Genomic DNA, 14,279 nt, shown 5'->3' on the forward strand with positions numbered 1-14,279 from the left:
CCCGGGTTCCAGTGGGTGTGGGGTGCAGGGAGGCCCCGAACCCACAGCTGACTCCAGTGGATATGCCTGCCTCCCTTCTTGGAGTGAGACGTGGGGGCAGTAGGTGGTGTGGTGTGTGAGGTTCAGGAAGGGGGGTTCCATGGGGAACTCTGTGGGAGGCAGGGTCAGGGAACCAAGCTGAGAGGCTCTTTACAAGGTTTTCTCTGTGATTTCCCCAAAGGAGAGCCTGGGTTTGCGCACATGGTTAGAAGAAAATCACCAGTGCCAATTAGCAGCGGGGACGTCCTCCCAGGATGCCCAGCAGGAAGTGTTGGAAGGAGAGCTGCCTGCAGGGGGTTCGGAGGAGCCCGGCCAAGGTATGTTTTTAAGTGCTCCTGTGGCAGCCAGCCTGCAGGGGTGTTCTGGGCTGTGACCGCATCCCACGAGAGCCGCCGGCACTGCGCGTGCTGGCTGTTGACTCTGTAGCTGGGGTGCCGGAGGCCCTTCCCCAGGGTCGAGGAGCAGGCCCCGTGTGTCGGGAGAGGGTCTGCTTGGGCAGCAGCATGGGGTCTCTGGGGGCCATGGGGATGGAGAAGCTGTGGTCATCCCGGGCATGGACTGGGGCCCAGGAGAGCGGATGCACGGCTGGCCCTGGACACGGAGCCCGGGAAAGGGTGGGTCCCGCATCAGGCTGAGGAGGCACGTCCACATGTCCTGCCTTGAGGGCCTGTGGCTCAGGGTCCGGGCCGGGGGCCCTTGGAGCTGTGTGGGCCTGTGGAAGGCTAGCACGTGGTCCAGAGAGCTGGGGGGTCACACCTGCTGGTGCCCAGTCCTGCCCGTTCTCCTTCCCACATGAGCGGTGTCCCATGGCTGCTGCTCGGCATCTTGCAGTCCCCTGGGTTGTGCCCTGTGCCACTTCCTCCAGCCTGGGACAGTGATGAGCCCTTGCCAGAGCAGCTCTGGGGTCCGATTCCTCGGTACCCAGACCAGAGGGGCAGCAGCGGGTGTGGACAGCTCGGGACAGGTCTGCTCGTCTGCTTCTGGTGCGCAGTGCCCACTGGGCTACAGACAGGTGTGTTGTGTCCCCTTCTGGTACCGTGCTCCCGCAGGGGTTTCAGGGTCTGCACACAGTTGTCTGGGGCTTCTGAAGCTCAGTGTCCTGTCTGTTGGAGGGTCAGCCTGATGATTCTGCCCCTGGTCTCCACAGAGCTTGCCCGGGAGCCTCTCCTGTGTGCACAGAGCACGGCCTTGGAGTTGGAGACAGAGGTGCCGGCTGGAGACTTGGGTTTGGAAACCGCACACAGGGCTCAGCTTGTGCTTCTTCCAGTGGAGCTCAAAGAAGAAATCGATCTCTTAAAAGTAGAAAATAGAAATTTGCAGGAGAAGTTGCAGCATGAAATCTGCCTGAAAGAGGACTTGGAGAAAGTAAGTTGAAATGGCTTACCTTGCAGTGATGCTCGCATCCACAGTGCTGCATGTGAACTAGCCAGGTCAGCACAAGCTCCGAGGTCAGCGCCACCCTCTGCCCTGCAGCAGTGTTGCTGGGTGCCTCCCTTGGGTGGGGATGGGCTGCCACCTAAGCTCGGACCCACGTGTGTAATCCTAACTGTTACAAAGGCTGCGGGGCTTAGGGGAACTGACCGGGTCCTCAGAGCGGTGCCAGGGTGGGTGGTGAGGCCACCTTCAGGCCTTGTCCACTGTGTCTTCTGCGCTGTTCCAGCCGCCAGGCTCTCTCCATTGACTGAGAATTGCAGCTGTGGACATGCAGTGATGAGACCCCGGCCCACAGCTTGGGCGCCTCCCCTAAATTACTAGCGGCCTTGCCGAGGCCTGGAGATTCTGCAAGGCCCAGGTGGCCATCTGGGCAGTTCTGTGGCTGCCCCGCTCCTCCTCCCTGTGACACTGTCCCAGGTCCTCCTCCATCGAGGCCGAGTTTCATGGGCAGATCACATGTTGTCCCCCTACTCACGCGCTGGGCGTGAGGATGGGCATGTGAAGGCCTGCAGCCTCACAGGGGGTCCCTGAAGGACAGACTCTGCTTGATGGATTTTTACGTTCAAGTGCCTGAGCGCTTCCTGGGCCCCTGATTGCTCTTCTCGTGTGAACTGTCGCGAGAGGAATGTGGAGCGAGCTCTCGGCATTTAGCTCGCACAGTATTCACTGTGTTTGGTGGTTCTGTTAACTGCGCGTTTATGGTCTTCGTGTCTTCTTGGGAAACTGTGCTTTCATCATGCGTGAAATGCCCCGTTTCCGGTATAGCTTCTTTGTGCTGGAATCTACCTGCTCTCTGATCAGTGCAGTGTGTTTTCTCTGATGCAGCATCTTCTTCCCTCCATTTTACTTTCCACCTTTGACTGTATCTACCTGGAGTTAGTGCCAACCCCACGGGTCAAGGGCTCAGTCCCAGGAGGCTGCCGCTGACCCCTTCAGAAGCCAGCGGCCTCCCCCTCTTCTCCGTGTCAGGCCAAGGTGTGTGCTTAGGCCTTCTGGGCTGGTCTGTGTCTTCTGTCCACCTGCTCGTACATGACCAGGCACCAGCCTGAGAGCTGGGCTGGATTCCGGCACCTCCTGCCCGTCCTGGTGGGCTTTCCCCCTCACTTCCCAGCTCTTCTGGTTCAAAGAAGGAGCATTTCCAGGTGCACGTCCGTGGCACAGGTGGGTTGGTCACCCAGGGCATTTCTTTACTCTGGGTGTCAGGACCCCTAGCCCTGGATCTCCTGGATCTTATCCAGAGCCTGCAGTTGTTTCCTCTAATTAGAGCTGATTCTCAGCTATCACCAGGAGCAGGCCCTAAAGTTTAATGACTTGAATAACTGGTTGAGGTCAGTTTCACAAACCTTTCTGGTTTTGTTTTGTTTTGTTTCTTCTCAATGATTGATCAGTATGCTGACCTACTTTGTCTCCTGTTTTGAAAATGAGGATATTTGTGTGTGTGCAGCTTTCTGGTTCATGTCCCTCTTCATACACCTTGAAGAGTGTTGGTCTCAGCTCACCAGCCTCTTGCTCAGGCCCGTTGCTCAGGCCCCAGGTCGTCATGGTGCAAGTCCAGAGGCTTGGCCCTACTGTCTGCTGCCCGCCTGTGAGCTGTGCTGCCTGGTGGTGGTTCTGCTGGGGGAGGGGCCTGGCCCCCCTTGATGGGAGATCCCTCCCATGTCTGAGCCCCTGAGCTGGCCTTGGCACTGCAGAGGAGGCCCCCCCCCTTTGACTGTGTCCAGACCTGCCAGCCCTAGAGGTAACAGTTGGGGCCAGGTGCCGGGCAGTGGACACGGTGAACTTAGCCAGATAGTCTTAGATTTGTGCCTTTTAGTCTCCCATCATTTCCATCAGCCTGAGAAACACTCCCATTGCTCTGTTCACGTATGTTGTGGGACTGTGTTGTTCAGTCACTTAGTTGTGTCCAGCTCTTTGCGACCCCATGGACTGTGGCATGCCAGGCTTCCCTGTCCTTCACCATCTCCTCGAGGTTGCTCAGACTCATGCCCATCAAGTCAGTGATGCCATGCAACCATCTCATCCTCTGTTGTCCCCTTCTTGTGCCTTCTATCTTTCAGGGTCTTTTCTAATGAGTCAGCTCTTCATGTCAGGCAGCCAAAGTATCAGAGCTTCAGCTTCAACATCAGTCCTTACAGTGAATATTCAGGACTGATTTCCTCTAGAATTGACTGGTTTGATCTCCTTACAGTCCAGGGGACTCTCAAGAGTCTTCTCCAACACCACAGTTCAAAAGCGTTAATTCTTTGGTGCTCAGCTTTCTTATGGTCCAACTCTCATATCCATACATGACCACTGGAAAAACCATAGCCTTGACTAGATGGACCTTTGTTGGCAAAGTAATGTCTCTGCTTTTTAATATGCTGTCTAGGTTGGTCATAATTTTTCTTCCAAGGAGCAAGTGTTTTTTGATTTCCTGGCTGCAATCACCATCAGCAGTGATTTTGGAGCCCATGAGAAGAAAGTCTCTCACTGTTTCCATTATTTCCTCATCTATTTGCCATGAAATGCTGGGACCAGGTGCCATGATCTTAGTTTTCTCAATGTTGACTTTTAAGCCAACTTTTTCACTCTCCTTTTTCACCTTCATCAAGAGGCTCTTTAGTTCCTCTTTGCTTTTTTCAATCAGGGTGGTGTCATCTGCATATCTGAGGTTATTGATATTTCTCCCAGCAATCTTCATTCCAACTTGTGCTTCATCCAGCCCAGCACTGTGGGACTAGTGCTTGTATTAATAGCTGACAGAGCTTCTCTGTCTTCAGAGATGGATTTGGGTCTTTGCGGCCAGTGATCTTTTCATTTAATTTCTTCCTTCTTAAAAAAAATTGTGTGGTTGCAGGTGAAACAGAATTTAGTTGAAGCTCACCAGGAAGAACTGAAGAGTGCTGAGGAGAGGATTGAGCAAATGAAACAGGAACTCAGGGAGAGAGAGGCTGAGTGGAAAGTTACAAGTGAGGACCTGCAGAGAGGGGCTGAAGAGAGGCTGACGAAGATGCTCCTTGACCTGCGAGAACAGGTGGAGTCTGAGAAGCGGTCCATGATGAACAGGTTTGAGCTTCGAGAATCCAAAATGAGGCAACTTCAAGACCAGCAGGCAGCTCAGATCCTGGACCTGGAGGGGTCACTGGTGGAACAGCAGGGCCGCCTTCGGCAGCTGGAGCTTGGACTCCCCGGAGATGAGTCTCTGCGGTGCAGCCAGTGTGGCCGGGAGCTGGGCTGCGGCCCGGCCCCAGGGGCCCAGGACCAGGAGCTCGCCATGCTCCACCTAAAGGAGGACTGCGCCCTCCAGCTGAAGGTGGCCCAGAGCAGGTGGGTGCCGTCCGTATAGCAGCCTGTTATGTTCGGAGCCGCCCACCCCCCTGGCCAGTGAGGAAAGGCAGGTCCCCTCCCTGAGGCCCCCAAGGGTGAGGCAGGTCTCCAGGAGGCTGAGGCAGAGCCCCAGGAGGGTGTGTGTGGCTCTCAGGGCTGCAGGCCTCTGGCAGGAATGGCATCCCCATCCCTCCTGTGGGGCCTGTGGCCCGTGAGCCACGCGGCCACGTGTGCATCTTTGACAAGTGTGTGTGTTTCCCGCATGTTTTAGATTTTTAGTAGCAGAACTTCAGCCTTTTTATCCTAAGATTGTGTGGCTCATTCATGAATTTTCTTGTGTTTTTTAAACTCATTAAAAAAATGAACAGCATTTCCCAACTATGTACATACTTCCCTGAAGTTGTTAAGGAGGCCTAGGATGTTATTGGCTTGCCTCTTTGCAGACCTGGGCTATAGTGCCCAGGGGTGTTGATGAGCGCTGGGATCGTTGGAGCTGCTTCTTGTGTGTCATCCGCTCCCCAGCGTCTCGAGGCAGGTGCCCAGACTCCTGGCCTGGGGTCTGAGGGTTGAGTTCAAATCCTGACCCACCATGTGAGCTGAATGGACACAGGTGCAATGTGTGGGCTCACGAGACCTTAGTGTCCTCGTCGTGGGCTGGTCTGTGGAGAGGCTGCCATCGTGGCTGGTGGGCAGTTGGTAGCTGAGACGTGTCCCGGCTCTTGTCATTCGCTTGGTGTGTCACGGCACCTGTGCAGGTTCTCCCCTGTTCCTGCTGGGGCTCTGGGTGCCTCCTGACTCTGCTCTCAGCCAGTGCCACTGCTTCATGCCCCTGAGTCACCCTGTGGGGGCTGGTTTCTGGGTCTTCTGAATACTCTTTGCAGCCCTGGGGCTCCTGTTGAGGCCACCCCTTCCCTGTTGAGGTCTTCTCTTGGCCGAGTGGTGGTCCCCCTGCTCCCTGCGGTATCTGGTTTCTGGCTGGGGCTCTCTGCCCTGCACTCTAGTTTGTGGCTGGGGGTGCTGGGCTCCCGCCTGAGCTCCTCTGGCTTCGTGGCCCCTTCCCCATTGGCTCGCGGCTGGTGGTGGTGCCCAGGGAGGAGGGAGAGCAGGCGGGATCTGGTCGGGGCGGCCTCTCCCCTGGCAGCGGGCTCCCCAGGGGTGCTCTTGTGGCTACGTGTCGGCTCTGTGTTCACTTGGCTTGTTGTCTCAGGTTTTTGGAAGAACGTAGAGCAATCACAGAGAAACTGGCCGCAGAGCAAGATGCCTTCCTGCGGGAGGCCCAGAAGCAGCATGCGCACGAGCTGCGGCTCCTCCAGGAGGGGCACCAGCGGCATATCCTGTCCCTGACCGCTGAGCTGGAGACCAGGCGCCAGGCCGAGGTGGATGCGCTGAGGTCTTCGTTCGAGCGTGAGCGGTGGGCCCTGGCAGAGGCACGTGAGGCTGAGTCGCAGGTGAAACACGCTGCTGAAGTCAGTGTGTTGGAGGCCAGACACGCGTCACACCTGGATGCTCTGCGCTTGCAGTACCTGTCTGAGCTGCAGGCTGTGCAGGGCAGGCACCGGCAGGCCCTGGAGCTGCTGCGGCTGGACCTGGAGGAGCGGCTGCAGAAGGAGGATGTGGCTCACCACGGGGTCTTGACCCAGGTGCTGGAGCTGCTGGAGCTGCGATGTGCCAAAGAGCCTCAGTCCGCAGAGGACAGCCTGAGAGGGGACGGGAGCGTGGAGCCCCCAGAGGGCGTGAAAACCCTCTGGCTGCACGGGGCTCGCAAGGTGAGGTGTGTGGGTGGGGCGGGGACAGGGACTTTGCCTTCCCTAGGACCCGCTCATGTCAGCTGCACGCATCTCTGTCTGGTGCCCCTGCCCTCTGCCCGCTGCCCCCCACCAGCCATGGGTTTCCTGAGGCAGGTACAGAACAGTGGGTTTTATGGCATTCTTTGGTCGCAGCTCCTTGGTGAAGGCTTTTGGCAGCCGGTGTCCAGGTGTGGCCTTTCCTGTGAGCTTGCAATGGGTTCACTGTGCTCCTTGGGGCTTGTGTTGTTTCTGTGAGGTAGAGCGCTTTGTCCTGTGTCTGGGGCGGTCTGTGTCAGGCAGCGATTGTCCCCGTGGTGGGTGCTCTCTGGAGGTGGCCCCGTGGCCCTGCCAGCACCAGGCTTGCCTTGTCTGCAGGCCCCTGGCCCCATGCATTGTGAGCAGGACGTATTGGTTAGAAGTTGAAGTCAGCGCGGGGGCACATTGCTCTGCACTGACTTGGCAGATGTGCATGCCCGGCCCTCAGAAACAGTCCTGTTCTGTGGCTTCGTGCTTTGTCACGTCACAAGTAGGTATTCCAGGTCACAAAGCAGGAAGCCTCAGCCTTGTGGAAACACAGATACCAGGAGAACCTTCGTTTCTGACTGAGACGTGCTTTGAATATGAGTGGATGTTCCCAGGAGGGTTTCGTCCTCTGGTCTGGTTCAGCTTGTCTAAGGATGGGAGGAAAAGGGCAACCCAACCTGCTGAGGCGGTGGGGCTTCACGTCACACGTTGGCTCTGCCTGTCCTGTGTGGTCTGTGGGCGAGACCGTGAGTGGGTTCCAGGAGGGCTGGGCAGGCTCCCGTGGGGTCGTGAGCCTCTGGGCGGTCCCTGGGTACGGCCCAGGGCAGGTGTCCCTGGGTTGAGGTGCCCCCAGACTGGTCTGCTTCTGAGCCGTCAGCTGTCAGCTTCCATTCCTCCCAGGCAGAAGGGTGCTTGGGGAAGGGGCTTTGTCCCAACCCGTGGATTTAAACTGGATTCCCTCGGTTTATAGGGTTTGAAGAAAATGGAGTTTTGAAAGAACATTGAGAGGGAGAAGTGTGTGTCTCTTACATGGGAAAACCGTGTGTTTTAAACCGTGCCTTCATCTCATTAGTGTAAAATGTGCACATAGATGGCGTGGGGGTGAGGGTGCGTGGGACAGAGGCATGTGGGGTGCAGTGATGTGGCCCCTGGAGGAGGGCAGGGCACTTGCCAGGGTCCTGCCCCCTGGGCAGCAGCACCATGCAGCCTGTCAGGGTCTCAGGGACGGTCACGTGACTATGATGCGGAGACAGGAGGCCCCTCAGAGGGTGCCCCTCGCAGACGGGTGGCTGTGGGTGGGCAGTGCGCCTCCTTCTGGGCAGTGGTGGCTTCAGGAATGACCTAGGGCTCAGACTCTGGCCCCCACAGGGGTGCTGGTGGCATCAACAGAGCCGCTGGGTCTCCAGAAGCTTCTCTCCATCACAGTGCTGAGGGTGTTTCATGAAGTCCGTGTGGAGTGGGTGCTGGGCAGGCCTCGCACCTGCTAAGAGGCTTATTTACTGGCTGACGACCCTTCCCTCCAGGAAACTTTGTGGGCTTCTGTTCATTGATCCTGCTCGTTCTGTTGCCTGTTGGTGACACACGTGTCATGCGTGCTCCTTAGCTCAGCGCTTTTGTACTTATGTGTTGACTCTTGTTCAAGCATTGAGAGCATTTGGGGAATATTTCTCTAGTTGTGTGTTGAAGTACATCATTCCTTTGTTAGGAAGGATATGTAAGCATTAGATACTGTCTAAGTGACCTTTTTGTCTCTCTCATTTCACAGAAGAAAACAGCTGGGTTTGTGGGGAGGTGAGATATGCCATTTCTTCCCATTTTAACTTTGCTTTGGAGAAAATTTCAACAGAAACAGAGAATAGTTCAGGACGGGACTGCCCATGGGGTACGTGCCAGTCTCAGTGCATCAAGCCGCCCAAGTAAACTAGAAGCATGCTCCACGCTGCCCTACAGAGTTAATAGTGATCTCTTTATGTCATCACAGATGCAGCCTGAGACCCAGTTTCTTTCTGTGGTAGGTCAAGTTGGGATACACGCAGGGGTGGGAGAATAGTTCCAGTCCAGAGCTACACACGGGCCAGGAGAAGAGTTCATGCCCACGTCTACCCCTGGGCCAGGAAAATGGTTTATGCCCACGTCTACCCCTGGGCCAGGAAAATGGTTTATGCCCATGTCTACCCCTGGGCCAGGAGAATAGATCATGCCCATGTCTGCACATGGGCCAGGAGAATAGTTCATGCCCACGTCTACACCTGGGCCAGGAGAAGAGTTCATGCCCACATCTACCCCTGGGCCAGGAGAATGGTTTAGGTCCATGTCTGCACACAGGACAAGAGAATAGTTCATGCCCATGTCTACATATGGGACAGGAGAATAGTTCAGGTCCACGTCTACACCTGGGCTGGGAGAATGGTTCAGTTTCGTGTCTACACATGGGACAGGAAAATAGTTCAGGTCCATGCCTACACCAGGGCAGAAGAATAGTTCAGGTCCACATCTACACACGGGCCGGGAGAATAGTTCAGGTTCATGCCTGTAACCGGGACAGAATAGTCAATGTCTACCCGTGGGCCGGGAGAATAGTTCAGGTTCGTGTCTACACCCAGGACAGGAGGATAGTCCGTCTACACATGTGCTGGGAGAATAGTTCAGGTCCACGTCTACCCATGGGCTGGGAGAATAGTTGAGGTTCGTGTCTACACCCAGGACAGGAGAATAGCCCATGTCGGTTCCTGGGCCGGGAGGATATTTGCAGGCAGTATTTGCCACCTTCTGCCCTCTTCCTTCAGGCTTTCCTCGCAGACAGATATTCCATGAAGCCTTGCTGGGCGTCTCCTGGGTGCCATGGTCATTGTTCCCAAAATAGCAGGGACGCGCTGTTCTTCCTCTGTGAACAGGTTTTATCTGGGCCACAAATATCTTGCACCTGTTTGAGAAGCAGTGTCACTCATCAGAAGAGTTGTTTACCCAGGGCCTGTGAGATTGGGTTACTTTGCAAGTTACTTCGCTCTGGGGTTTGGTTGTGAGAATAGTTCTCTGAACACGTAAGCCTGATTTCCTGTTTTAGAGATAAGTGTCCCATGTAGAAGTGGCCCTTACGTTGGGGACACGGGGCAGGGAAGGGAAGCGGGAGTCAGCTGTCGTGTGCTCACTGTTGGTTGTGCAGGCAGTCTCGCTCTTTCTGGCAAAGCAAAAGCTCTGTTCATAGCATTTGTTAAAATCGTAAGAGACCTGTGGTTGTTTTCAATACAGTTTGAATGTCTTCAGTTATCAGTTGAATTTGTTTTTAATACTGCGTTTGTGTTCTTTGGATAATACTGCTTATTTTTTTCTGTAGGTGTATCCATTTTTTGATGATTAAAATATATATCACATTTCCCATAGAATTCTGTGGATTTTTAGAAAAACCTGGAAATAGTTTCTTAAAAACTTCAATTGACTTTACCATTTAGCACATGGCAGATTGAACAGAATTCGATCTGTACAGCAGAGTTTACTCAGGCAGCATGGGGAACAGTGGTGTGTAGGGAGGTCCTGTGCATCATCACAGTGAAAACACGTGGATGAAGTGTGAGCTGCAGCCTGCCACATATCCACGTACGTGCTCGTGGCTCAGGTTGACCTTCCTTCCCACTCAGCAGGAACCCGAGGCCCAGTGCTCAGCTCCCCAGGCGGGGCGGGAGGAGGAGCTGGAGCTGCTGGAGTGTAAGCCAGAAGCCTCCCTGGAGCAGCAGGTCACACCGTTACAGGTACTGGGTTAGGAGCCACAGTTCCGTTTTATTGTTATCTTTCCTCATCTGCAAAGAATATTTTAGTCTAAATTAATTTTGGTATGCAGAATTAAAGCATATTTTCATTGTTTTAGAAACCGAGGGTTTTTTAGGCAACTTTTTTCATTCATTTTTATATTTAAAGTGACTAGTTAGCCTATCTTTTCTGCTTAGAAATTGTCATCAAGTAGTTGTTCCTTAAGCAACATGGAATTAGGGGTGCTGATGCTCTACACAGTCGAAAATCTGTATCTCGTTTATAGTTGGCCCTCAGTATATGTGGTTCCTCCGTATCTGCCATTGCTCTGAATCCCCAGATTCAGCTGCCTGGATTGCGTATTAACTGTTGAAACAAAATCTGTGGGACTTCCCTGGTGGTCAGTAGTTAAGACTCTGCCCTCACGGTGCAGGGGGCACAAGTTTGATCCCTGGTCGGGAACTAGATCCCGCATGCCGTGTGGCGTGTGTATAGGTTGAATGTCATGGTTCAGCACCATCTTTGAGAGTCAGCTGTGTATAAATCTGGGGAAGTTGGAGTCCCTTTCATGGTCTTGCTTTGGTGACTCAGCAGCTGCCACATCAAGCCTTTTCTTCTTTAATGAGCCTATTTCTAGGAAAGGAACTCTGCACATAAGTGACCTTCACTACTCACAATGATTTTTACTGTGGGTTTGTTTTGTTTTAGATTGCAGCTTTGTTGAGATCATAAAAAGCTCTCTTTTTGAAGTATACAGTACAGTGGTTTTAGTATATTCACAAAGTTGTATCTTATTCCAAAATATTTGTATCACCAGAGAAGAAATCCCCCACCCATTAGCAGTCTCTCTCCTCTCCCAGCCCCTGACAACTACCAGTCTGCTTCCTGTTTCTGTAGATTTGCCTTTTCTGGATGTTTTATTGAAATCAAATCATGTGGTGTGTGGTGTTTTGTGTTTGATTGCTTCACCTAGAATGATGGGTTCTAGATTCATACGCGTCACTACTTGCAGGTTGTTTTCCGTGTATCTTGTCTCTTCTGTTCCTCTAGTTCTCCACTACTGCCTTCTTCCATTTTAATTTCTTTAATGTTTGTGTATATATATCAGTTCAGTTCAGTTGCTCAGTCATGTCAGACTCTGCCACCCCACAGACTGCAGCACACCAGGCTTCCCTGTCCATCATCATCCCAGAGCTTGCTCAGACTCATGTCCATCAAGTTGCTGATGCCATCCAACCATCTCATCCTCTGTCCTCTTCTCTTCCTGCCTTCAATCTTTCCCAGCATCAGGGTCTTTTCCAGTGAGTCAGTTCTTCGGATCAGGTGGCCAAAGTATTGGAGCTTCAGCATCAGTCCTTCCAATGAACACTCAGGACTGATTTCCTTTAGGGTGGACTGGTTTGATCTTCTTGCAGTCCAAGGGACTCTCAAAAGTCTACTCCAATACCACAGTTCAAAAGCATCAACTCTTTAGCTCTCAGATTTCTTTATGGTACAACTCTCATATCCATACATGACTACGGGAAAAACCATAGCTTTGATTAGACAGACTTTTGTTGGCAAAGTAATGTCTCTGCTTTTTACTGTACTGTCTAGGTTGGTCATAGCTTTTCTTCCAAAAAACAAGCATCTTTTAATTTCATGGCTGCGGTCACCATCTGTAGTGATTTTGGAGCCCAAGAAAATAAAAAGTCTCACTGTTTCCATTGTTTCCCCATCTATTTGCCATGAAGTAATGTGATTGGATGCCATGATTTTCGTTTTTTTGAATGTTGAGTTTTAAGCCAGCTTTTTCACTCTTCTCTTACGCTTTCATCAAGAGGCTCTTTAGTTCTTATTCACTTTGTGCCATAAGGGTGGTATCATCTGCATATCTGAGATTATTGATACTTCTTCCAGCAATCTTGATTCTAGCTTGTGCTTCATCCAGCCCATCATTTCAAATGATGTACTCTTCATACAAGTTGAATAAGCAGGGTGACAATACACAGCCTTGTCATATTCCTTTCCCAGTTTGGAACCAGTCTGTTTTTCCATGTCTGGTTCTAACTGTTGTTTCTTGATCTACACACAGATTTCTCAGGAGGCAGGTAATGTGGTCTGGTATTCCTATCTCTTAAAGAATTTTCCAGTTTATTGTGATCCACACAGTCAAAGGCTTTGGCATAGTCAATAAAGCAGAAGTAGATGTTCTTCTGGAATTCTCTTGCTCTTTCGATGATCCAGCAGATGTTGGCAATTTGATCTCTGGTTCGCCTGCCTTTTCTAAATGAGCTTGAACATCTGGACATTTTTGGTTCACGTACTATTGAAGCCTTGCTTGGAGAATTTTGAGCATTACTTTGCTAGCGTGTGAGGTGAGTTCAATTGTGCAGTAGTCTGAACATTCTTTGGCATTGCCTTTCTTTGGGATTGGAATGAAAACTGACCTTTTCCATGGGGGCTCAGTAGTTGCAGCATGTGGGCTCAATAGTTGTGGCACACAGGCTTAGTTGCCCCTCAACATGTAGAATCTTCCCAGACCAGGAACTGAATCCTTGTCTCTTGTGTTGGCAGGCAGATTCTCAACCACTGCACCACCAGAAAAGTCCCAAAGTTTCTTGTTCTGTGGTGACTCAGCCTTTGTTTTTAATGACACTTTAATTTTCTGAAGAAGCTGATTTTTGACAGTTTTTGCCAGTGTTCTCAGTGTAGAGGAATGATGTTTTGGAGGTCCTTATTCTGTCATTCTGAAAGTACTACCTCTGTAGTTTAAAAAAAAAGCAAGCTTATTTCATTAATATATTCTAACTCATCAGATGAGCATTATTAAAAAATATTTATTATTTAAGAAGAAACAAGAGTTTTATCTTTTAAAATGAGAGGAAGTTAGGTTTCTAAATATATTGGATCTTAATGGTCACGATACCCTGATGACGGAAATTTCTTAATGTGACTGTTGGAAAAGGTAGCAGGCTGGTTTGTTTTTTTATTTTATATTCTCTATGGTAAGCACATTTGAATGCATGTTCGCTGGGGGGTAGTGGCCTAGGTCTTTTGGATCATTTCTCTTGATGCAGAGTATGGAATCAACGAGTATTTGTTTGAATGAATTAAATTCTAGTGAGCAGCAGAGAAATGGAGCGAGGATAATTTTATAACTTAATGGCATTTTTTGTTAATAGTATACTTTTATACAGGGTGAATTTGGAAGTGAAAGAAAAGCTGCTTTGCATGAAAAAGAGGAGATACCTAAACTTGAACATGAGAAGGCACATTCTCTTTGTGAAAAAGAGAAAGAATCTTTGTCTCTGCAGCTACAGGAGAAGAATAATCAAATTCTGCAGGTATGTGAAATGTATCTTTTCTTTGTTAATACTTTTCTGTGTATGGTAGAAATATGCTTAACATAATACTTACTGTTTCAGTCATTTTAAGTGTACAGTGTAGTGGCCTTAACCACATTCAGAATATTGTGCAACTGTGGCCACTGTCCATTTCCAAAACCTGTTCATCATCCCAAGTAGAGATTCTGTGTTTGTTAAAAATAAGTCCCATCCCCCTCCCTCCAGCCCTGGTACCCACTGTTGTACCTTCTGCCTCTATGATTACTCTAGGGATCTCATTTCAGAGGAATCATACAACATATGTTGTCTTGTGTCTGACTTATGTCACATACCATCATGCCCTCAAGGTCCATCCACATAGTGTGTGTATCAACGTTGGTGGCTTTTTGTGGCTGCTGCTGCTAAGTCACTTCAGTTGTGTCCAACTCTGTGCGACCCCATAGACGGCAGCCCATGAGGCTCCCCCATCCCTGGGATTCTCCAGGCAAGAACACTGGAGAGGGTTGCCATTTCCTTCTCCAATGCATGAGAGTGAAAAGTGAAAGTGAAGTCGCTCAGCCCTGTCCGACATTTTGCGACCCCATGGACTGCAGCCTACCAGGCTCCTCCGTCCATGGGA

The 14,279-nt window shown here is 51.3% G+C and overlaps 1 protein-coding gene across 7 annotated transcripts in view; it reads left to right on the forward strand.

The window, feature by feature from the left end:
* The window catches only part of PCNT (pericentrin), a 104,100-nt gene that overhangs the window by 24,417 nt on the left and 65,404 nt on the right, over positions 1-14,279 (forward strand). For 5 of the 7 annotated variants that reach the window (XM_052641823.1, XM_052641831.1, XM_052641862.1 and 2 more), the window contains exons 11-16: positions 221-356; positions 1,187-1,404; positions 4,310-4,779; positions 5,987-6,545; positions 10,226-10,336; positions 13,514-13,660. In XM_052641823.1, the coding sequence (XP_052497783.1) occupies positions 221-356; positions 1,187-1,404; positions 4,310-4,779; positions 5,987-6,545; positions 10,226-10,336; positions 13,514-13,660 (1,641 nt within the window). The remainder of the gene's footprint in view (positions 1-220; positions 357-1,186; positions 1,405-4,309; positions 4,780-5,986; positions 6,546-10,225; positions 10,337-13,513; positions 13,661-14,279) is intronic. The other 2 variants (XM_052641840.1, XM_052641856.1) reach the window with 2 other exon arrangements.

This window comes from Budorcas taxicolor, chromosome 1, assembly GCF_023091745.1.
Source record: "Budorcas taxicolor isolate Tak-1 chromosome 1, Takin1.1, whole genome shotgun sequence".
Taxonomy (NCBI): domain Eukaryota; kingdom Metazoa; phylum Chordata; class Mammalia; order Artiodactyla; family Bovidae; genus Budorcas; species Budorcas taxicolor.